A 25616-nucleotide genomic window follows, 5' to 3' on the forward strand; every position below is an offset into this window, starting at 1 on the left:
ACTGGCGTACCACTGCTGCTGAGGCCAATCTGGAGCCACCAGGACAGGAACACATACAGAGGGTTCTCCTGACCCCATGGCTTTAACAGCACATTGATGCCTTGCCAACGACCTCTCTCCTTCGGTTGAAGAACCAGCTGGCCTTAGTGTTCCTACATGATGAGATCAAGTCAAACACTGGCATTCCCCGCAGATCTACATGCATCTGGAATGCCTGGGTCCACACTCCTACTCACCTGGACCCACAACATTCTGTCTTAAGAAATCCACCTGAATGTTCTCCATCTCTGCATTGTGGGCTGCAGAAAGGGTAACTAAATGGTTCTCCACCTACTGGCACAGCAAAGTGACCAATGCTACAGTCACACTTTTGGTCACTGCTGTAGTATTGTAGAACCCAGAACTGCCAACTCTGCCATCAGTGGGTAAATACTCAGAAACGCTACACAACTTGCACCACTGCCACCATTCCAGCTCCCTCCTGACAGAAGGTTGCAGGAGGAGATGACTAGATAGCAAGGACCTGTGGAACGATCTCATAAACCCTTGCCCACAGCACCAGCGCTAGTGACGCTGCCATGAATTTCAGGAGTTGTAGATAATCCCAGGCTCTTGGAGTTTCTTGGATGCAAAACATCTAGAGCTGTGAACATAGCCTGCCCATCTTCTCCCTAGTCAGATAAACCTTGCCAATGGTAGTTTTCAGGTGAGCCCCCAGATATTCTGGGGATTAGGAAGGCAATAGATTGCTTTGGCATAATTCACCAGTCAGCCAAGGCTCTCCAAGACTTGAAGCACTCTATATGTGGCCACCCTGGCCTCCTCTTCTTAGTCAGCTGGCTCAGTCATCCATGTTAAGGGTGTGCTTCTATTTCCTTGCCACAACCAGCATTACTTTTGGGAAAGTCCTGGGGGCTGTGGTTAATCCACAGGGCCAGGCCTTCAACTGGGCAGAGAACTGGAAGAACTCTGGTGACAGTCCTAAATGGGAAGTGCAGATGGGCTTTAGAGAGGTCAAGGGAAATGCGGTATTCGCACTGACGCTGCTACTATAGACAGCAGGATCTCCATATGAAACCCAGGTACAAAAGGGTGGCATTGACCCCCTTGAGGACCAAGATCATCAGAATTGCCCCTACGATTTTTGGATGGGTCTGAAACAACAGCCCCAGCTGAAGCAAATGCTCGAGTCTCAATGACCTCTCTCCTCTTGAGGTTGGAACTGCAGAAAGAAACCAAAAAGGTGTCAGTAACAGGATCCATGAACTCCAGGGCATAGCTTTCTTGCATCACTTTGAGAACCCACTGCTCCAAAGTGATATGAACCCAATCTTGAGTAAAACAACCAGAGACAAACTTCCATCTGCTGCCCCTTGGAGTAAGTCTGTAGAGCCTCACTGGAACCTTTTACCCCTGTTGTGCTTTTCAAACAGCTGACTCTTCTTGAAATCATCCTGCTGTGTTTGCTGAGGAAGAGGACGCCTACCTCCCTGATCTAAAATGTCCCCACTCCTTCATATATGAATTGCTTAGGGAACTTTTTGTGGGGCATTTGAATGTTTCTCCTCACGCAAGACCTTAACTGCCATTTCAAAGTCTTCTCCAAATAAAAGCTTCCCTGAAAGCTTTCATGGAAGCTTTCAGACCACACCTTGGAGGCTGAGTTCAATAACCAGTTGCGAAGCCAGAGTCATGTCTGCACCACCACTACAGAAGCTACCAACCTGGCCCCTATCTGGATGAGACAAAGAGGCTCATTTTCAAAGCAGATAGACTTACAAAGTTACTACTTTGTAAGTCTATGTGCTTTGAAATGAGCACCCAAATAACTTATCCACCAAAATGGTGGCTCAACTCTGGAAGCTGCTGTGTTCAGTGAAAAAGGGCCCTCTGAAGATCATCACCTGTACCCCCAGCACTGAAGAGGAAAGTGCTTGCTTCAGGAGCCATTTGACCTTTCTGTCATACAAATCCTCCAAAGCTAAGCCACCCTCCACAGGTATAACCATCTTCTTAGTAACCTACATCTAACCACAGCAGGAAGAACTGTTCCAACTTTTCTTGCAGTAAGGGGTAAAATATCCCTATTATCTTGGTCTCTCAAAAGCTTCTGGAGCCTCCCACTTTGACAGGACCATTTTACAAAGAGCCTTATGGGGGGGAAATGACTTGATGGGTTACCACAGGCCATCCAAGATGGTGTCACCATTCACAGCCTTCTTCATCACAGCTTCTGCCATACGAAGGGAAGAGGCCAAGTAAGAAATAAGGCATGATAGTTCATCCCACCTAAAAACAGGCAGATAACCAAGGACTCATCATCTGGCCATCACCCCCCCCCCCCCCCCAAAGGGCATAACTTCTCTTCCTGTGGGGAACGTTGTCTACAGGGGAAACAAACCTACTGTCATCCTCCTCTCCTAGTCAGTTTTCAACAATGGCCAAGGCAGGCACGGAATCCTTTGATTCTCTGGATGCAGAATCAGCCTTTCTGGGGTGTTTAAAGGTCTCAAACCCCTCCCCTCTGGAGCAAGACCATGAAGCCCCCTCTATAATGATCACATGGCATCCTCCTTCTTGGCTGCCTAGGCATATGTCAAGGCTTTCTGGAGGCACCCTGTGAATTGGTGTAAGGAATGTTGCCTCATCCCATGGAAAGAGAACCAAATGAAGGCCCAGCTAACGATACCCCCTGTGCTCCCAGGGCCAGTTCTTCTGCTAAGGTGTGCTGCACAGGAGACAAGCAACCGATAGACAACATGGCTGCAGTTCCTACTGGCAGTGAGAATCTGCCTCAGCCTCTCCTTCTGCACAATAATTCACTTCCTAGTGCACTGCAGATGTTAGCCATCGACTGCCCTGCAGTGGTCACAAGCAGGGCAGAAGGAATCTGACACACTACTAAATGAATGGTTACAACAGCCTGCATATCTTCTGTCCTTGTTTGGCTACTTATTTCCAATAAAGCCATCATTACCATACTTTCTTTTTTCTAACCTGTGCATTTTGTTCGCATCTGCCTCTGTCTGATTATCCTGACTCATTGCAGCTTGATCAGGACATCTAAAGAGATGCCCTCAGAGATCTCCTTTGGAATCTAACTTTTATGTTTAATTCTTTATTATTTCTTCTTTTCATTTTCTGAAAGGAGGATAAGAAATAAACTCCAATTGTTTGGCATGCTAATTTTTACACTTTTCCTGTTATAAAGGCAACCACCTCACCCAAGTGAAAATCCCCCAGTTTAAAAGTTCCCAACCTGTCATCTGTGGTCTCTTGGTAGACTATGCTATCACCACAAGTCTTAGGAAAGGAAATAAAACATTATCTCATTGGAAGGAATTGGTGGTGAGAGCACTATCAGCCTGTCTAGGCAGGGTGAACATTGGTGACCCACATGGTCTACAGCAGCAGTCCACCTGGACCAGGAAATCAGAAGCAGCAACCACAGTATCTGTAGTGAGTCCTTGACAAGTAGTGGCAGGAACAATAGCATGCAGGCCTGGAGATCGGAGGTGCAGCAGCAGCAGCAGCAGCAGCAGCAGCAGCAAAACAGTGGGTATGAGGGGGAGACAAAGACTTGAGAAGGATGAGAAAGAGACTGCTGTGAACGGAGGACAAAAAGAAGCTGGTGGGGAAAAAGCTTGGAGGTAGAGTACATGGTGGGGGTGAGGGGAGAAAAGAGAAACTGATGGGAGAAGGGAGAAAGCAAGACTGGGGGATGGTCTGAGGGTCCCAAAGCTTTCTGAAGGTTGATAAGGAATCTGAATAAACAGAAAGGTTGAGAACCCTTGCCCTAGCTGTAAGCATCCCTGATCCTCTTCTATCTAATAGAACAAGCTTTTAAAATCACATGAAAATTACACATGAAGTCTACTCCGGGGAATAAAACAGATACTACATTTTAATTTCACCTAATTAAAATCACAGAATGCAGCTCAAGGTACACAGGCCCCAGTTACATTACTGCATGTACCTGGTTTCTTTCTCAAGCAGTATAAAAGGCTAGTACCACTGTGCAGATTTTGATAAGGCTGCCAGACATCTTCAAATGCAATATAGTAGGTGTTAAATATCCCAATTAAACCCACATATGTCCTGCACAATGATGAAAGGGAAAATGGCTGTTACACCAATTAAATGACTTATATATTACAATATTTCTCAGTCACTGGGATTCCAACTGAATTTTGTTTTTGCCAACTGGCGGACAACACATTGGTCTTTGAATACCTAAACAAAAACAAATAGCTTTCCAAGAATCAATAAATGATTTGCATGTCTATATAGGACACAATGTCCATTGCTAACAGCAGATAAGCTCAATATTCAGCAGTTCCTCTGTGGTCAAATATAACTGGGTAACTTAACCTAGGTGCAAAGCAAATTAATTATGTAAGATGAAGAGCAAAACTACTTTTTCCTTTTAACTTTTTATAATGTTGTTTACAATTTGGATTTTTTTGCTGTTTTTTTCTGTTTAATCTTAATCCAAAGCAAGTAAAGTTTTGAATTTATTGTGCTATAACTGCATAAATTAATACACTAAATGCAAAGGCTGCACAGAATCTTTATCACATATTAATTTCTTTTTCACAATTAGTGTGGATACACTAGGAGATAATTCTATAAGTGGAGGCCTCCCTTTAGGCACCTGATGCCACACGGTGAGAGCCTATTCTATAGGTACCCAGGTGCCATTATAGAGCAATAGCATAACTTGTTATTGAGGCACCCAAAATCTAGGTGCCAGCAGTTACACCAGCCATAGACCTAGGTGCATAAATGCGGCAAAGGCACGCAGAACTTACAGTATTCTATATCTGGAGCAAGTAAGTGGCAGCACCATTCATGCTGCACTCATGTTCTGCCCATGTGAATGCCCCCTTTGCATTTACGCACTATGCCACTTATTCGCACCCTTACAGAATAGTGCTTAACTGTTTTGATGCCACTTATGTGTACAATTACCTGCAAGCATGCAGATCATTCACGTGTACAAAGACACCTAGTTATAGAATTACCTCCTTAATGCTTTCTCTTGAGGAGGTGGTAAGTTTACGTACACTAACTGCACAAGTGACATGTGGTAAGTATCATGTTCTAACTGCAATGTCCACACCTATTTCTCCATCCAGTTCCCACCCTCCACCCCAACATGCCATGAAGTTAATGTACGAATTAGCGCATGCCAGCACAGTAAATTATGCAATAAGTAGTCCCAGACTCTTTATAGTCTTTATTTTTGCCTTTCCCCCTCCTCTCTAGCCACCTCTTCCATCTACTCCAAAGCCCATTTTCCAACTCCCCACTCCTGCCACTGTTCCAGTTTCCTCTTATTTATCCCATTAGTCCTTTCCTCCACCTAACAGTGGTCCCTATCTTGCTTCCTCTCTTGCTTTCCAACTCCCACAATGCACTGACCCAGGCTACAAGGCTCCTCCCCATCTAGGACCCCTCAGTCACAACTGTTCTGGCCCAACCACATCTGCCGCAGGCAGCAGCAGTGGCTCTTCCATTCTGAATTGGAGGGCTGATGCAGAAAGCTACTGCGAACAGAAGCGCGTGTTTAATGAGAAGTCTGTGTGCACGTTATGGAGCACACCATGCTGAAACTGGTTCAGTGTAGTGTGGAAGTTAACTCATGCAGTAGACATAGCCTCTTTTCCATTTTAATATGCTGTGAGCCAATTACCTATTCTGTCCTGATGCAGCGATGTTCACAGACAGCGTGCATAACACAAGAAATTTACTGCCAGGTCTGAGGAGGTGTAGACTGGTTAGTTTGCCCTTCTGCAGCAGTTGTATTAGGGCAGAAAAGCTACAAGTCTCATTAACGATTCATTCCCCCCAATTCTTCAACCCCCCCCTCCACTTGCCATCCCCTGATCCCTCCCAAACACTCCCCTCTAACCAAAAATAGTCTAATGGGACTCCCAATTACCTTTGATCCCACACACAAATAGCCTGATGCCGTGGCACCTCTGACATCCCCGCCCCCTGGCATTCCTTCAAGAAAGCAGGACAGATGCACACTCGCTTCTGCCTCCATACTGTCATCTTCAAAAACTGGCAGCACCTGATCTCACACGGTGCATCTTGGGATGTATTATGCGGAGTCAGTCTGACAAATAAAGGGTATGACAAGGGTGGAACTTGGAAGCTCTAGGACCACTGTTGGGGTGGGGGAGGTAAGGACTAATGGGATAAGGAAGAAAGTAAAGAAAATGGAACAGTAATAGGAGGGGGAGCTGGAAAATGGACTGGAATAGATGGAAGAGGCGGTTAGAGAGCAAGGGACAAAAAGCAAGAAGAAAAAAAAGGCTATAAAAATTGTGGGGCTACTTATCACTGAGCAGTTAATATACAAGGCAGGCTGATGCAGTAAGTTTGCATTAGAGTCCTGCACAAATACTTAGCACATGGCTAACACAAGTGCAAGCATAATGGAAACAGTTTGCTCCCCAAAGCAGTAACCAAATATTATGCAAGCATGGCGAGTGAAAAAAAAAGGGTGCCTTAACATGGGACAGCACATTGGATACAGGTCTGAGCTGACAGCAGTTATATCTCGCAGATAGATTTGAACACACACACACACAAAAAATCAGATTGACATCTGGAATTATATGCAATATTGACATTTATGCAGGGAACAGCATTCCAGTATATGGGCTGATGTATGTGTATGCAACTTTCAGTGCTGATACAAATTTGTTTGCACTTAGACTTCTGCACAAATGCAATTCTCAACAATCCAGCACTTTGATCTTTGTCTCTCTCTTTTTTTTTTAACCCAAGCTCTTTATAACCACCCCCCCCCCCTCAAAAAAAAAAATAAAAATATTATGGGACTTATATGCTCACACTATAGAGAAAAAATGGACGTGAAATCCCCTCTAAAGCTGACTGAAGAACTAGCTAACCTTTTACACCTCCTCAGACCTGGTGTTAAAAGTCCTGGCATTGTGCTCAGCCTTTTGTCTTCTTTGTATAAGCATAGAATAACTAATAATCTCATTACCATGGGATTTAAATGTGCTGAGCACTAGTGTTGGGATGCATCACACAGAGTCAATCTGACAAATAAGACAGTTATTCCCTTAATTAACTGACTGATCCTGTGTGGTGCGCTGGTCAGGCATCATCACTTTCCAAGATGGTGGTACAGACGCAGTAGAGAGTGCATATTTTATTTATTTTTTATTTTTGTTACATTTGTACCCCGCGCTTTCCCACTCATGGCAGGCTCAATGCGGCAGGCAATGGAGGGTTAAGTGACTTGCCCAGAGTCACAAGGAGCTGCCTGTGCCGGGAATCAAACTCAGTTCCTCAGTTCCCCAGGACCAAAGTCCACCACCCTAACCACTAGGCCACTCCTCCACCTAACTCTGGAGGTAGGCTTGGAGAGTAAAGGGGTTCCAGCAAGTGTTGGCGTCCACTTGGGCCCCCAGGGTATTTTTGGTGGGGTGGGGAGTGTTTGGGTCTGGGACACCTGGAAATGTTTGAGTGAGCGGGGGGAGGGGGGTCTGGAAACGTCCAGCTTGCTTTTTTTTTTTAATGTATCTCCATTCTGGTCAGCACATGAACCAAGTGGAAGGAGACAGCGATGAAGGGGGGAGGTGAGAGCAAAGGTGACAGAAAAGGGGCATGAATGAAAAGAGAGCAAGACAAAAAAGAGATAATAAAGAGGTTAGCAAAAGGGATAGAACGGGCAGGGCAAGACAGTAAGGAAAGGGGTGAGCAAGAAGGAACAGAGGAGTCACACTGACAGAGAGAGAACTTGAGACAGAAGGCTGGAAATACAGGAAACTGAGAAAAAGGACAGAGGAAGACAGTAAGAAAGAGAGGGACCCACAGATGGAAGGTGATGGACAGGAATGAGAACAGAATTGAGAATAAGGGCCCTGGTATTGAGAGGTTAGAAATCCAGAGAAAAAATGTAGAATAAAGGGGTTGTGGAATGGAATGAATGTGACACAGTAGATAGGAGAAAGAGAAGGGATTAAGAAAAAGAAGGCAGGTGGAAAAAAACATGAGAATAAAAAAAGTCAAGAACTAGAGAAGGAAGAAAAAAATTAAAATATCCACTGTTGAAGGACAGACAAAGAACAAAGACAACGTTGAAAATGGATTGAAACCACCAAAGAGAGAGAGAAAACAAAAGAGTAGACTGAGTGGGAAACAAGATGCAGTACCAAAAAATAAAGGCACAGGCATGGAAACTATTCTGACAGAGAATACAAATTAAGAAAGTAGTTGGGTAGGTGGAGGTGCACGAAAAGAGAAAGTCAATACATACAGTCCCCTCTCCTCTCAATCTCAGTATGAACAGACCTCATAAGTTCCCAGGTATGCCTTTGACTTTGCTCTTTTCCTCAGGGGCACTCTGTCAGGACATCTCAGCATCCATAACAGCTGCTTCATAACTACCAGGATAACAGAGGAAATACAGGAGCATAACACAAATCACAAAAAAGGAATGCACAACACTTACTCTGAGACAGCAAACTATGCACAAACATTTCAACCTAGCTGATTTTCAAGAAGTGCTTTACATTTAAGGGTTATTTACAATGCATTAAAAATAAGCTCAATATTAACAGAAAGCTTATAACTTACCTCATTTTGCAGGGGTGAAAGAGACAGCTTTATCTGACTTGTTTGAGAAATATTCCTTTTTTGTTGTCTGTTTTTTCATTTTTAGAATATATTTTTCACCTCCAGTTTCCTTATTATTTTCTGTTCTGTTTCTCACCCTTATCCACTTTCAACTCTTTTCATATATGTTCCTGAAGATCGTTTAGATTTTATTTTGTCTGGTTGAACAGTCAACCTTCTCAATTTGACACCTTCAAACATGTTACATCTGATAAGGGCATTAGAGGCCAGAGTATTTTTTTTTTAACAATTCATATTTTTTTGCTGCTGTCCTCCCTCATGCCAACTGTCCACAGCCTGTTACCTCCCCCCGCTATCATGCCAACTACCACTACACTATGCCTTCCTGGTCTTTGCAGAGGGAGAAAAGGGGAGCAGGTTTGGCAGTTGTAGCAAGGAGCTAGTATTAGTACTGTGGCCATACTGCTACATTCACGTTCATTAGAAGCCATAATATGCACATCTGATTCTGATACTACAGAGAGTGCCCAGTTATGGAAAACAGACACCAAGTCACTGTATAAAAATTGGCACAGGACAGAAAACTGTCAATGCAGATCAACTATTCAAAATCAAAGTTAGCAGATGACATGGCACCACTTCAGCAGCCCTTTATCCTTGTTATAACAAAGGAAAAAACAACACACACACGTACACCTGGATGCAGAAATACATCATCAGGCTTTCTAGGAATGAAAATGACAAGACTCTGTTTTTCAGTTTTTGAAGGTGAAAATAGTAGAGATAGCACAGTTGCCTACCTATAGTGGGGGGTTTCCCTAGACAACAGAGGAAATCAGATATACAAGTGAGTGATGCCATCTGATGGCACTGACATGGACAAATCTCTCTGAGCTCAGAAAAACCTAGCTGCTACTTCACAAGTCTCCTCAGAGCTAAGGAGTCAACTTCCAAGGAAGATGAGCGAGTATGCCACCTGCAGAGGATCCCCATTACAGGAAAAGAACTACACTTTTCCCTTGACAAGCAGGATGAATCAGTCACACAAGAGGGCATTACACAGCTAAGGGTTGCCCTATTTTATTTAAATTTTTGTATCATCAGGGCAAACCGCCTTGGCTGAATCTCTTCATAAAGGCAGTTAATAAATCCCAATCAATAAACAAACAAACCCAGATGGAAAATTGCTGGGGAAGTTTGGTATTAATTGAAAAGGCCTTGTAGCACTGCTTCATCAAAAACAGTGTCTCTTCTAAACATACTGTTAAGCCAAGGGTGTCAGACACAAGGCTCAAAAGCCACTCCCAGCCCAACAAACTTCATTTGGCCTACATGGTTGGAGTGGAAGCAGTGATGCTTCTGCCCATCCTGCACTACACTGATCCCAACAGTCAAGAGACTATTATAAAGAACAAAATTACAGAGCACATAACTAAGCATGGATTAATGAGTGTGAGGCATATTTTCAAAGCACTTAGCCTTCCAAAGTTTCATAGGTTTCTATGGAACTTTGGAAGGCTAAGTGCTTTGAAAATACATGGATTTAGTCAAGGGAAAAATCTTGCCTCATCAATCTACTACATTTCTTTGAAGGGGTGAATAAACATGCAGATAAAAGTGAGCTGGTCAATATTGTGTATCTGGACTTTCAAAAGGCATTTGACAAAAGTACCGAATGAAAGACTCCCGAAGAAATTAGAAAGTCATGGGATAGGAAGCAATGTCCTATTGTGGATTAAAAACTGGTTAAAAGATAGAAAACAGAGAATAGGGATAAATGGTCAGTATTCTCAATGGAGAAGGGTAGATAGTGGGGTTCCCCAGGAGTCTGTTCCTTTTTAACATATTTATAAACTAGTAAAAGAGGCCCGTTTCAGAGCAAATGAAACGGGCGCTAGCAAGGTTTTCGTCGCCAACACCCCCCCCCCTCCCTCCCTGGCCAACCCCTTCGTTGTTCTGCCATTGCTCCGCCCCCAACGTCATGACATTTGACGCGAGGGCGGGACTCGGAGTGATTCCCCCCCCCCCCCGCCTCCCTGCCAACCCCTTTGTTGTTCTGCCATTGCTCCGCCCTCGAGGGCGGGGACCGGAGCAATTTTGGTGGCTTCACCACCACGAACCTTCGAACCTTTTTGAAGGAAGTCAGGGCTTGGCTTCACTGACGTCAGTGTCCTCAGAACGTTGAGGGTGAGTTTTATTATAGTAGATGATCTAAAGATGGGAATAACTAGTGAGGTAATTGAATTTGCTGATGACACAAAGTTATTCGAAGTTGTTAAATCACAAGAGGATTGTGAAAAATTGCAAGAGGTCCTTACGTGACTGGGGGCCTGGGCATCCAAATAGCAGATGACGTTTAATGTGAGCAAGTACAAAGTGATGCATGCAGGAAAAGAGAAACCTAAACTACAGCTACACGATGAAAGGTTGGAATCACCACCCAGGAAAAGGATTTAGGTGTCATTGATGATACATTGAAACCTTCTGCTCAGTATGCAGCGGCGTCTAAGAAAGCAAATAGAATGTTAGGCATTATTAGAAAAGGAATGGAAAACAAAAATGAGAATGTTATAATGCCTTTGTATCACTCCATGGCGCAAGCACATCTCAAAAACTGTATGCAATTCTGGTCACTGCATCTCAAAAAAGATACAGCAGAATTAAAAAAGGTATAGAGAAGGGAGACAAAAATGATAAAGGGAATGGGATGACTTCCCTATGAGGAAAGGCCAAGTGGCTAGGGTTGTTCATATTGAAGAAGAGACAGCTGAGGGAAGATATATAAATCAAGACTCCCATCTGCTCCTGCCTAACTTAACAACCTCCTCATTCCCTACACTAATCTCCATTTCCAACATTCAGTTGACAATCTTCTCACTTTTCTACCTCCCTCCTGCATATGACGATCCTCCACATGTGACTCTGCCTTCTGTTACCTAGGTCCCAAATTGTGGAATGACCTGCCACTGTTCATCAGAAACCAGTCCTCCCTCCCCAAATTCAAACAAGCCCTTAAAACCCACCTTTTTTTCTATTTCCTTGTCTAGCTCCATTTAGAATTTTGTCACTCCTTCAGACCTGTAGTCCCCTTTTATATTTTATTTTGTAAAACACTTTTATACTATGTTCCAGGCCCTAGCGGTATATCAAGCTTGTGTAAATAAAAAAATAACATAGTAACATACTAAATAACGGCAGATAAAGACCTGGACCGTTCATCCAGTCTGCCCAACAAGATAAACTCATTTTTCATGATATGTGATACTTTATTTGTATACCCAAGTTGGAGATGAGGAGTGGCCTAGTGGTTAGGGTGGTGGACTTTGGTCCTGGGGAACTGAGGAACTGAGTTCGATTCCCGACACAGGCAGCTCCTTGTGACTTTGGGCAAGTCACTTAACCCTCCATTGCCTGCCGCATTGAGCCTGCCATGAGTGGGAAAGCGCGGGGTACAAATGTAACAAAAATAAAAAATAAATTTCAACTTGCCATTCTCAGGGCACAGACCATAGAAGTCTGCCCAGCATTGTTCTTGTACTAAATGTTCTGAAGCTATCATCGAAGCCCCTTAAAATTTATACTCAAGCCCATCCACATCTATTCAGTTATGATCAGGGTGTAGACTGTAGAGGTCTGCCCAGCACTGGTTTTGCTTCCCAATTACCAGCGTTGCCACCCAATCTCCGCTAAGATTCCGTAGATCCATTCCTCCTAAACAGGATTCCTTTGTGTTTATCCCACGCATGTTTGAATTCCATTACTGTTTTCATCTCCACCACCTCCCACAGGAGAGCATTCCACGTATCTACCACCCTTTCTGTGAAAAAATACTTCCTAACATTACTCCTGAGTCTGCCCCACTTCAACCTCAATTCATATCCTCTAGTTCTACCACCTTCCCATCTCTGAAAAAGGTTTGTTTACGGATTAATACCTTTCAAATATTTGAACGTCTGTATCATGTCACCCCTGTTTCTCCTTTCCTCCAAGGTATACATGTTCAGATCAGCAAGTCTCTCCTCGTACGGTTTGCAATACAAATCCCATACCATTTCCGTAGCTTTTCTTTGACCCACTTCCAGTCTTTTTACATCTTTAGCAAGATACGTACTCCAAAGCTGAACACAATACTCCAAGTGGGTCCTCACCAACAACTTGTAGAGGGGCATCAACACCTCCTTTCTTCTGCTGGTTATACCCTTCTCTATGCAGCCTTGTATCCTTCTGGCCACAGCCGTCGCCTTGTCACATTGTTTTTTTACCTTCATATCCTCTGACACCAACACCCCAAGGTCTCTCTCCTGAGTCGAGCTTACTAATCTCTCCCCTCCTATTCGGTATCTCTCTTTTGGGTTTCTGTACCCCAAGTGCATCACTCTGCACTTCTTGGCATTAAATTTGCAAGTAATAAGATAGAGGTCTAAAAATACTGAGTGGAGTGGAATGGATAGATGTGAATTGCTTGTTTACTCTTTCCAAATGCAATAAGGCTACTAAGTAGTAAATTTAAAACAAACCGGAGAAAAATATTTCTTCACTCAAAGTATAATTAAACTCTGGAATTTGTTGCCAGAGAATGTGGTAAAAGCAGTTAGCTTAGCAGGGTTCAAAAAAGGTTTGGATAATTTCCTAAATGAAACATCCATAAGCCATTATTAAGATGGACTCGGGAAAATGTACTGCTTATTTCTAGGATAAGTAGCATAAAATCTGTTTTACGGTTCGGGGATCTTGCCAGATACTTGTGATCTGGATTGGCCACTGGGACCTTCGGTCTGTCTCAGTACGGCAAAACTTATATTCTTATGAGAAGGAAGAGGAGGAGGATGACAGAAGCAATATGGCACCTTGATCCACATCCTCCTCAGTTGCTGGGCTCAGAGAATTGCATCTTGAACTGAACAGCACTACTATATCCCACATGGTTCAAAATGCAACACTGTACCCTAGAAACAGAGGATAATGACACAATCAAAAGAGCTGCCAACCTCCTCAAAAAAAGAGCAATCTTACCGCTTGGTCATAGCTATTTTCAGCCTTTTTTACCTACTGCGGTAAAAAGGGCCAGTGTGTGGCAATAACAGCCCCCACCACTAGTGCAGGGCCCTTTTTACAGCAGCTTGGTAAAAGGACCCCTAAATTCACTAAAAGCGCAATCCCTTACCCTTTTTCCAAATACCCCAGCATGTCCTAATAAAACCTCATCCAGTACCAAATGTGTGCATAAAAAACTGGTTTTCAACTGCTTCCTAAATCCCATTACCATCAGCTCTGGTGGTGGTACATTCCACAGTATTATCCAAGCAAAAGAAACAGCTCTAGCATTCCTTAATAGTCTCTCTCAAAAGCAGCAGTTACTGCTTGTCTATGTAAATACTAAGGAGCTGGACTGAATGCCAAGAGAGAGATGTCTCAGCTCAGTTTTCAGTTCTCTATGTCCACCTGCTGGTTGATGGACAGAAATATCTCACAGGTTCTAGAATAGTGGGAAGGACTAATGGAAAGAAAATTATCAGGTAAGACCTAATTTTTCCTTCCATTACGCAGCTTCCCACTATTCCAGAACCTACAGGATGTTTAAAAGCAATCCCTAGAGTGGATGGGATCCTGGCACTGCCTCCCTGAGGACCAAAGCCCCAAAACTGGCTTCCAAGCATGACGCAACGTTCACCCTGTAGTGCTTGGCAAAAGGTATGCAGCGTCGATCACGTTGCCACCTTGCAAATATCTGCCTGAGAAAATAAAGAAATCTCCACCCAGAATGTCGCTATACATCTCATAGAATGAGCTCGCAAGGCCTGAGGTGCCCATTTCCCTGCAAGCAAATAAGCTGACGCAATAGTCTCCTTCACCCATGTAGCAAATATGGGCTTGGAAGCCATGAGGCCAAGCCCCTGCTTACAAAGAAGAACAGCCTGTCCAATGTGCAAAACTCATTTGTGACTTCCAGTTATCTAATGAGGACTGTACACACATTGTAGTATGTAGTCGGCAACTGAAACAGGCCAAGCTCAACCTGAACTTTTAGAACCCAATGCCAATCCTTTCTGAAGGCCTGCCTAGAGAAACACTAAGATTGCGTGATCTGAGCAGAGAAGGGAGAACGTCTGTGCTCAGAACATAAGTGCTGGAACATCCTCCACACCCTCACATAGTCCATGAATGTAGAGCATTTCCAAGCCTGAAGCAAGGTAGCAACAACCTAATCAGAATAACCTTTTCATCTAAACTGAGCCCTTTCAAAGGTCAAGCCATAAAACCAAAGGGGCATGGATCCTCCATGAGCAGCGGACCATATGGAAGACAGAGAGAATCCCCGTCCAGTAGTTGAATCAGGTCTGCATACCATGGCCTCTGTGACCAATCTGGGACTACAAGAATTATTTGACCCCGATGCAATGTCCTCCAAGCAGTTCTGAGTCAATCTTTAGGCAGACTTACCACTGCCAGCTGCTCCCCCCAAGCTCACAGTCTCCACAAGTCTTACCCCAGATGAGAAAGAATCAGGACTGATACTCTGTTCCATGCTCTCTAGTACGCATCTTTTTTTTTTTTTTAAGGTTGCTGTGCTGGAAAAGGAGAGCTCCACAGAAAACGGGGGGGAAGGTGAAGGGAGGGAAGAAGTAAATTTGCAGGGCACCAGAGACAGGGATCCGAACACTTGCAGATATGACTCTGCAGACTCAAGCCATCTGCAAAGCTCAACTGCGGACCAGCTGACTAACTGGTCCAGGAGCAAATCATTCAGAACCAGAGCATGAAAAGTGTGTCCATCCACCTGCTGGAGAGAGAAAATACAGAGGAGCTGGACTGGATGTCAAGAGAGATATGTTTCAGCTCAATTTTCAATTCTCTATCTCCACCTGTTGGTTGATGGACACAACTATACCACATGTTCTAGAATAATGGGACGCTATGTAATGCTATGTTGTCAAATACTGGAACCCATCAGTAACCTAAAGGCTGTGTTCTGTATCACCTGCAATCTCTTCAAGCACAAAAGGAAGAGAAAAATGAAAACTGAACCTACCAGTGATAGAGAAAATAGTACCTGTATATAATATGTAACCTGCTTTGGCTGTACCACAAAAAAGCAATATAAAAAGAATCAAACAAAATCACATTCCCAAAGTCAATCGATGATAGTATTAACGACTGCAGTCTAAGAATAGTTATGAAAATGACTCTTGCAACATATTATTTTTGCTATTACTACATTTCATCTTATATCTTAATGATTTTTTATATTAACAAATATATTTGTATGCCATCTCCCCATCAGCAGTTTTTGCTATCCTTTATCTTTCAAAAGGGAATATTTAGGTAGCTTGGTGGACCCCCCTGGCCATAGGTCTACAGAGTCATCTCCTTCAGGATGTACCTCAGCATTGCTCATTGGTGGACACTGTAGTGGCAGCCATCTTCCTTTCCTCTCTGGGCCTGTGCGAACCACCTCTGAGATCCCCAGTACCATACCATAAAGCACTATGATCAATATGATCAAGTCAAGGGACTGGCCTCCTTAGATATGGATATAGAAATAATTTTAATCATTTACTGCCTTTTGTTAGGTCTTTCTTCAGTGCTGTATTCTTGGGTTGTGGTTATTTTCACCTGCAATATTCTATTTGTTCTGTTCATTCTACTATAAGATAGAATGAAATAATGAAATTCATGTTAGAAATTACTTATTTATAATGTAGTATGACAAATTCTGCTGATGTGAAGTGCAGCACCAGTATGTAAATCTCTATATTTGGAAAAAAGACAAGAATTTTCCTCCAAAAGTACAAAAAGGAGAGTCACATTGTTTCATTCAACAGAAAAGTGAGATTTCACAGTTAGTCTGTAATTTATTGCAGGTCCTTACTTGTCAAGTAGCTTTTATGTGCATGGTAAGCATTTTATTATTTTATATACTTTATATTATGTTTAACTACTTATCATTGCTATAGTGTTACTAGATATACACAGTGCTGTCCACAAAACATGCAAAGCAGTCCCTGTCTGACAGAACTTACAATCTAGTAAAGACCGACAAACAGGATAAATAAGGGATTAGGGAGTTATTTACTGTGGGAATGATTAAAACAAACATGGGCACTGTACAGCGAATAGGGGTTCAAGAGTTAAAAGCAGCTTCAAAATGTGGAGTTTTAGCCTAGGATTTGAATAGGACTAGAGATGGAGCATGTTGTACTGACTCAGGAAGTCTATTTCAGGGATAAGGCCAGGGCTGTGGAGTTGGAGTCAGAAGCAATTTGGGGGTAGAGTCGGAGTCAATAAAATGTACTGACTCCAACTCCAGCTTCAAAATAAAAACTTACATTATAATTATTTTTTGTCTTGAATCTAAAGTACTGGCAAATATAAGCTCTATTTACCACTACTTTAGAACCAGAACAAAAAATTTTAAGTCTAATATCCATAGGAGTCAGAGTTGGAGCTAGAGTCAAAGGTTTGGTGTACTCAATCCACAGCAATATAAAAGGAACAGAGAATGAGGTTGGCAGTGGAGGAGAAGGGTACAGGTAAGAGTGACTTACCATTTTTGAATGGAGTTCCTGGGAAGGGGTGTAAGGAGCAATAAAAGAGGAGAGGAGCTACAGAATAAATGCACTTTTTGAATTGTATACAAAAATGGATAGGGAGCCAATAAAGTGACCTGAAGAGCAAGGGTTATGTGAGTTTAGTGACACTGGCAGAAGACAAGTCAATACAGACTGAAGGGGAGACTTGTGAGAAGCAAGTATCCCATGAAAGACTCCAGAGGAAATTGGAGAGTCATGGGATAGGAGGTAGTGTTCTATTGTGGATTAAAAACTGGTTAAAAAATAGAAAACAGAGAGTAGAGTTAAATGGTCAATATTCTCAATGGAGAAGGGTAGTTAGTGGGGTTCCCCAGGGGTCTGTGCTGGGACCAATGCTTTTTAACATATTTATAAATGACCTAGAAGTGGGAGTAACTAGTGAGGTAATTAAATTTGCTGATGACACAAAATTATTCAAAGTCGTTAAATCGCGGGAGGATCATGAAAAATTACAAGAGAACCTTACGAGATTGGGAGACTGGGCGTCTAAATGGCAGATGACATTTAATGTGAGCAAGTGCAAAGTGATGAATGTGGGAAGGAGGAACCCGAATTATAGCTACGTCATGCAAGGTTCCACGTTAGGAGTCACGGACCAAGAAAGGGATCTAGGTGTTGTCGTTGATGATACGTTGAAACCTTCTGCTCAGTGTGCTGCTGCGGCTAAGAAAGCACATAGAATGTTAGGTATTATTAGGAAAGGAATGGAAAACAAAAATGAGGATGTTATAATGCCTTTGTATTGCTCCATGGTGCGACCACACCTCGAATATTGTGTTCAATTCTGGTCGCCGCATCTTAAAAAAGATGTAGTGGAATTAGAAAAGGTGCAGAGAAGGGTGACAAAAATGATAAAGGGGATGGGACGACTTCCCTAAGAGGAAAGGCTAAAGCGGCTAGGGCTCTTCAGCTTGGAGAAAAGGCGGCTGAGGGAAGATATGATAGAGGTCTATAAAATAATGAGTGGAGTTGAACGGGTAGATGTGAAGCGCCTGTTTACGCTTTTCAAAAATACTAGAACTAGGGGGCATGCGGTGAAGCTATAATGTAGTAAATTTAAAACGAATCGGAGAAATTTTTCTTCACTCAACGTGTAATTAAACTCTGGAATTCATTGCCAGAGAATGTGGTAAAGGCGGTTAGCTTAGCGGAGTTTAAAAAGGTTTGGCTAGCTTCCTAAAGGAAAAATCCATAGACCATTATTAAATGGAATTGGGGAAAATCCACTATTTCTGGGATAAGCAGTATAAAATGTTTTGTACTTTTTTGGGATCTTGCCAGGTATTTGTGACCTGGATTGGCCACTGTTGGAAACAGGATGCTGGGCTTGATGGACCTTTGGTCTTTCCCAGTATGGCAATACTTATATACTTATGTATCTAAGCGTGAAGGGATGAGAGTGTGGATAACGGTCTTGGTAGCGTGCTCAGAAAGGAAGGGATGAAATTTGGTGATGTTATAGAGAAAGAAATGACAGGTTTTAGCATTCTGTTGGATACGTGCAGAGAAAGAGAAAGATAAGTCAAAGATGACCACATGCTGATGAGATAAGGATAATGACAGTTTTATCCACAGAAATAGAAAAAAAGGGGACGAGGAGAGATGAAAGATAAGAAGTTCATTATGGCAGTAAGACATCAAGGCACAAATGTAAGAGAAGCTGGCTGAGATTCCTGCTGGAATTTCTGGAGTGGAGAGTTTGATCTGGGAATCATCAGCATTAAGATGATACTGGAAACCATGAGAGGAGATCAGAGCACCAAGGGAATAAGTATAGAGAGATGAGAAGAGGTCCCAAGACAGAGTCACCAGCTCTAAAACTGATACCCTGAGAGACACCTTTCCTCCAATTTATATCTTAACTGTTGCTTCGCTCTGTTGTTTTGACCTCCCTTCTCCTGCACATCTTATTAATACTATCTCTATGCTTAAACTTTCTTCTCCACATACTGATCATACTCTGGATGGTGTATTGGAATGTTACCTTACTTGTCTTCTACCTTTCATTCTTAACATGGTTTTCCTAACGTTTTCCGGGACCTTCCCTGAAGTCTGGAAAACAGCTATTATTCACCCCTGCTGTAAAGACACTAAGGGTGATCATTCCTCTCCCTCAAACTTTCACCCTATATCCAATCTTCCCTTTTCACCTTTACATTTCCTGACTTGCCTCCTCAAGTCCTTGTCCATACCTGCTAGCCCCTCAGCCATACCCATCCCTTCCTCTTTATCTCGTCCCCTTCCCTCAACAAATTCTCACAGTACCAAAACCCCCACACTTCCCATTTTACATCCCAAACTGCTTGTCTTCTGTCTCACTGTTTCTCTGTTTGTTAGTGTGTGCAATCGGCATTGCAGGCCAAGTGTTTGACAACGTACAATGAAGATTCTTTGGGGTGGTGAAGTGTCTGAAGAGTATAAAGTTTGCAAAGGGGTCCCACAGGGATCTACATTATCCATGATGCTTTTTAACTTTATATTTATCACCTCTTTTGTGTTGTTTTACAGCAGTTGAGGGTGGAATACAGGATATATGCTGATAATATTCAGGGTTCCCCCCCCCCCCCCCCCCCTCCGTTGATGATTTTATTTGAGGGTGTGTTCACTTGAACTTTGAAACATATACAGGATTGGATGACTGGAAATAGCTTGGCTCTGAATATTGCTACATTTAAGTTTATGATTGTTAAGCGAACTGTTGGGGAGTTACAGTCCAGTTAAATTTGGTGATGTGGCAATTCCTATAAAGGATCAGATCATGAGTTTAGGTGACCTTATAGACTCTCAATTGAATATGCAAGCATAGGTCTCTAAGATAGTGCAATCCTGCTTTTTATCAATTGAAGGTGTTGAGTAAGATCAGGTAGATGTTACCTTAATCAGATTTCCAACTGGTAGTCCAGAGTTTACTACAATCGAAACTGGACTATTGCAATAGTTTGTATCTTAGTGTCTCACAACAAGATATAAAGTGCTTCAAGTTGAAGTAGTGCTTCATTTTGCAGTGTGTTTGATTTTTAGTTTGAGTCGTTTTGATCATGTTTCAGTTTTTATGAAGGTGCAACACCAGCTTACTGTTTTGTATAGGGTGCGTTTTAAACTTTTGGTCCTTATTTTTAAGGCTTTGAATGGGGCACCTGATTATTTTAGTCAGGTGATGCAGTTTTATGTACTTCAGTGTTCATTGAGATCGGAAAATATACAACAACTTGTGGTACCTTCATTGAGTAAGTTGCGTTACAATGTTACCGCAAAGGCAGCTTTATCTGTAATAGGTCCACTAATGTGGAACAGTCACTGAAGGAGTTGACTGTTTAAACAGCTTAAAGCATATTTGTTTGTGCAGGATTACTTTGGTGTAGGCTAAGGATGGAGTTTTAGAATTTTAGTATATTTGACTCTGCACTGGGTTGTGTGATTTATAGGTAAACATTTGTTTGATGTTGCATTTTATATGTTTCTATTTTTATGTATGTATATTGTAACTCCTTTGAGAAAATTGATCATTTAGCCCAACTTTGTTTTCTCGCTTTTAACCAGATACCAGTCCACAGTAAGACACTGCCATGACTTTTTAAATTTCCTCAGAAGTCTCTCAAGAAAGAATTTATCAAATGCTTTCTGAAAATCCAGATACACTATATTAACTGGCTTATCCTTATCCATACGTTTAATTAACCCTTTCAAAAAAACAGACTTCTCACTGATAAATCCATATTTGCTCTGAGCCATTAAGCCATGTCTCTCCATATATTCAGTAAATTTATTTTTTAGATTGGCTTTTACCATTTGCTCAGTATCAACATCAACTAACTGGTCTATAGATTCCTGTAGCCACCCAGAGCCCTCTTTAAAAGCTTGCTCTTCCATCAACTACCCTCTGCTGCTGATTCCCCTCTCTCCCCCTAGCTAATGCTCACCTCAGACCTCCTCAGCTTACCTTCATACCTCCCAGCCCCAGTCCATTCCTTCTCTCAGACAATATCTCCCTTTTGAACAAAGTACAATGCCAAGTGGTTTACAGCAAAATACAATAATCAAATGCATCATAATAATAAATTATTCAATAGAATCCAGTGCATCAATAAAATACAAAATCCAAGGAAGATGTAATTAGCTAGCAGAGTAAGATGGATACTCATAGTAATGAATGAGAATCTATTCTGCAGAGAGTATATCCAAGTCACATATCACAGAGTATTCAAACACTATGCTATGTGTATGTAGCACAAACTCAGTTTGGACTGCAAGGGCCACTGCATTGTGGCATGGTTCCACCATAAGTCATGCTCCAGGAAGCAGAGGAGAGGATGCAGCCTGAGGAGGTGCCATGTCTACCCTAAAGCCAGCCAGAATTAGCTGGTCCATGTGCGAAACAATTGGTTTGTGAAGGAAAATTCAGCTGGGCCCTAGGAGGAAAAAGGACTCAAGGACAGACTCCCTGCATTTATGCTGGGTTATCTGCCTCTAATTTAATGAAAACTGGGCAATTCTATGGTAAATGCCACATATTGGGGCCCTTATTGTAGAATCACAAGAAATCAGTTTATGATTATAGGTAGTTTAGCAATATCACAATCCTTCTCGTAAATAATAGACTGACTACAGAAGCCCTACCTTTTGCTGCAAGTCTTTTCGAGCCTGGTCTCGGTCCATGCAGGCTTGTCTGTAGGCTTCATAAGCTTTGTTAAGCTGCTCTCCCAGGCCGCTAGTTTTATCCATACTTCCCAGTTTTGTATCATCACTAGAACCAAACTAAGCAGCGACAACCTAAAAATGACCAAAAAGAAAATTCAAGATCGAGTACCTAACCACAGTCACTTTGTAGGTAAAACATATTAACGGCTTCTATTTTTCAGATTAGTACTTGCTTTCACCATTCATTTCCGTCTGTATCTTAAGTAGAGAGGTGTGGTACCCGTGTTAGTCCACTCTTAAGGTTATCAATAGAAATCAAACAAAATAAAAGATGGAAAAGAAAATAAGATGATACCTTTTTTACTGGACATAACTTAATACATTTCTTGATTAGCTTTCGAAGGTTGCCCTTCTTCGTCAGATCGGAAATAAGCAAATGTGGTAGCAGATAGTATATATAAGTGAAACATCCAAGCATTACTTTGACAGTCTGACAGGGTGGGAGTAGGTAGGAGGTATATGCATGGGGACATCAAAGCATTTCATTGATATTCTAACAGGATGGGTGCGGGTAGGTGAGAGGAGGGTGATAAACAGAGAAATACAATTTTATGGTTTATAATGGGCTAGAAAACCCAGATCCTTGTTAAGTCCTGTCTGTTGGGTGTCAAAATATTCAGTCATTCTGACTTCAAAGGTCTTACGTTCCTGTATTGTTTTAAAGTTACCTTTCAGGATTCTAACTATGAAATCACTGGTGCAGTGTCCTGGTCTTGTAAAATGCTGGCCCACCGGGGTGGGAACCTGACTGGCACCGGCTATCTTCATGTGATGTCTGTGCAGATTGTATCTTGTCTTAAGCATCTGGCCTGTTTCTCCAATATAGCATCCTTCGTTACATTTTTTACACTGAATGATATATACCACATTGGAAGATGAGCATGTATCTTAAAAGCTCTTAAAACATCTTGTAGAATAATTTAGTCTTCTTCATGAGATAGTAAATGACAGCAGAGAAAGACCTGTATGGTTCATCTAGTCTGCTCAGTAATGTGGCTAGAGTAGTATCTGCAACTCTGTGGGGTTATACCCCTCTATGTCAGTGATTCCTAAACCTGTCCTGATGCAAGATGCAGTGTCAATGTTTTCAAAGCTACAAACTATCACCGTGGGTTCTATTCACAAAAGGCCCCAATCCTGCAAAATTCCTCAGCTGCATCCAATCACAATATTTAGGCTGTTACATTTTTACCTTACACAATACCAAAGATATTCATGGCCACTGCTCTCTTCCTTGTGGAGATTTATTCTGAAGCCTGCAGATCAGAGGCAGCATCTGAGGATGCTGCTTGTGAGGTCTTCAAAAGGTATCACAACTAACTTAAAGGCCCTTTTACTAAAGTACATTAAGCCCTAATATGCGCTTAGCATAGGGAAAACAGGCTACTACAAAATGCTTTTATTTTGCCTGTTTGTGTGCACTACCTTGTGCATTAGCTATTTTTTCAAAATATTTTTTGGAGGGGGCATGTCACGAGTAAAGAATGGATGTGGAAACATTAACCAGCCAGCATGTTATGATTACTGCACTAACTGGCTAACGCAGAGTTAATTCAGGAGCAGTCACCGTCTCCTATGGGCTCACCACATTAACTTTTTACATATACCCCACGCTAATGTGGAAATTAGAATACAACCTGATATTTTTTTTTTTAATGGAAAATATAGTCATATACATCATTTGGTTACTTTTGTATTTGTAGCTAGTAACTTGGTGCTGGCCGCGACTTGGAAGCAGACAGCATTACCTGGTCTCTAAGTGGTCTTACGCAAACTGGATAACGTTCATCTGATGTCTACGTCAACAACCATGCGAACTTGACACCTATTATCGTGCCATAAGGTTTTGGGACTCATATGTGAAATGGTCTGCCTGTCCGGACTCTTCCCTTCCTATCATATAAAACTGAGTATATGGGGAGGGGGGGAGGGGAAGGTGTTTAGGGAAGGGGATTTAAAGAATATATGTATAGCTTGCCAGTGGGGAGATAATTGTTGAGATATGCTTTGCTGTGTTTGTGGTTGATATTGTGCCCAGGCTGGCTACTTATTGTTGTGATTTGCTGAATTTCTCAATAAAAGCTATTTATTTTATTTTTTATTTTTGTTACATTTGTACCCCGCGCTTTCCCACTCATGGCAGGCTCAATGCGGCTTGCATGGGGCAATGGAGGGTTAAGAAATGGCAGCGATCAGCTTTTTTTTTTTTAATGGCCACATGCCAATTTCCCCATTAGCGTGTGGCCATTAACAGTGGGAGCCCTTCCTACCACCTATTTAGGTGGCAGTAAGGGCTTCCATGTTACTCCTGCGCTAATTGGATAGTGTGCAATAATGTGCCCGCGCTGATTAGCGCATGCATGCCTACTCTCTGTCCCCAGACACACCTCCCGCAGCAAAAAAAAAAATATAGATATATATATTTTACCATAGGAGTAGTGCGAGCAGTCGGCCAAACTACCGCAGGATGCCTTTTTACCGCACAAGGCCTACTATGCCTTAGTAAAATGGCCCCTAAAACTAGGTTTGCAAGTGGGAAGACTCACTTGTCAAATTTTCACGCCTGATGAGTAAAAGCCAAAGAATTTGAGCTCTAAGCAAAACCAATCTAGGAGCCCTGGGTTACACAATTCTTGTGCAGCTGAACATTACAGATGGTTGTCCTGGTAAGGCTTTTCAGCCTAGGAGTGAAAAATATTGTACCTACTACTACTACTATTTAGCATTTCTATAGCGCTACAAAGCATATGCAGACAATTTTGTTGCAGACTCAAACTGTATAACAACGGCAAATGTTGATTTATAAGAAAAATGGACCAATCAGGAGATCAGAAGGGAAAGAATAATTTCCTAAGTTATAACTAGTTTTGGAATGTCTTCTTAAAAAGGAGGAATTGCAGTCATTTATTATAAAAGGGTCTGAACAGAACAATAGTACAATTTAGAAATTAAGCTGTCAAGCATCATGCACTTCAAAAAAAAAAAAAAAAAAAAAAAAGCTTCTTAAAATATAATAGGTATATATATATCTTTATACAAATATTTATCAATATTTCTAACTTAAAGGTCTATTTATTAAACTATGTTAAAAAGGCGCATTAATGAACTACTGAAACACATCTCAGGAGCAAGCTAAAGTTTGAGTCACTACACATAAAGACTATAGGGACCCTTTTACTAAAGAGTAGTTCCACCCTCAGCCCATCATTTCAGGCGCTAACGGAAATATTTAAAAAATATTTCCGCGGGGAGGTTACCCGGCAGAAATCAGGCAGCGTCGCGTGCTGCCCGGTTTCTGCTGGGTTAGTGAGGAAGCCCTTACTGCCACCATTTCATTTTTGTGTCCTTTTTACCCGCTGTGGTAAAAGGTGCTCTGGCGTGCAGCAAAAACGGTCGCTGCAGGGCCCCTTTTACCACAGCTTGGTAAAAGGACCCCATAGTGAATTCACATTACAAGGGTGATGGTGCATATTAACATATATAATTAACAAATGCCGAACTACCCATCGAAAGGTAAATTTGTGCATTAATGCCCATGTTTACATGCACAAACACATTAATGCAAAATGACTGTTACATTTAGGGGTGCACCAGCGAAGTTATAACATGGGCTACCGTTAAGCACAAGCGCAGTTTGGGGGGGGGGGGATGAGAGGATTTCCCCCCTCAAGTGCTGCTGTACCACTGTACCGAGTGCCCCCTCTC

At 42.2% G+C, this 25616-nt stretch overlaps 1 protein-coding gene across 8 annotated transcripts in view; it reads right to left on the bottom strand.

The window, feature by feature from the left end:
• The window catches only part of TANK (TRAF family member associated NFKB activator), a 113684-nt gene that overhangs the window by 55663 nt on the left and 32405 nt on the right, over nt 1-25616 (bottom strand). For 6 of the 8 annotated variants that reach the window (XM_030209045.1, XM_030209041.1, XM_030209043.1 and 3 more), the window contains one exon: nt 21831-21983. In XM_030209045.1, coding sequence (XP_030064905.1) covers nt 21831-21935 — 105 coding nt within the window. In that variant the 5' untranslated portion in view covers nt 21936-21983. Of the gene's footprint in view, nt 1-8337; nt 8430-21830; nt 21984-25616 lie in introns of those variants that run through there. The other 2 variants (XM_030209046.1, XM_030209047.1) reach the window with 2 other exon arrangements.

This window comes from Microcaecilia unicolor, chromosome 7 (assembly GCF_901765095.1).
Source record: "Microcaecilia unicolor chromosome 7, aMicUni1.1, whole genome shotgun sequence".
NCBI lineage: Eukaryota > Metazoa > Chordata > Amphibia > Gymnophiona > Siphonopidae > Microcaecilia > Microcaecilia unicolor.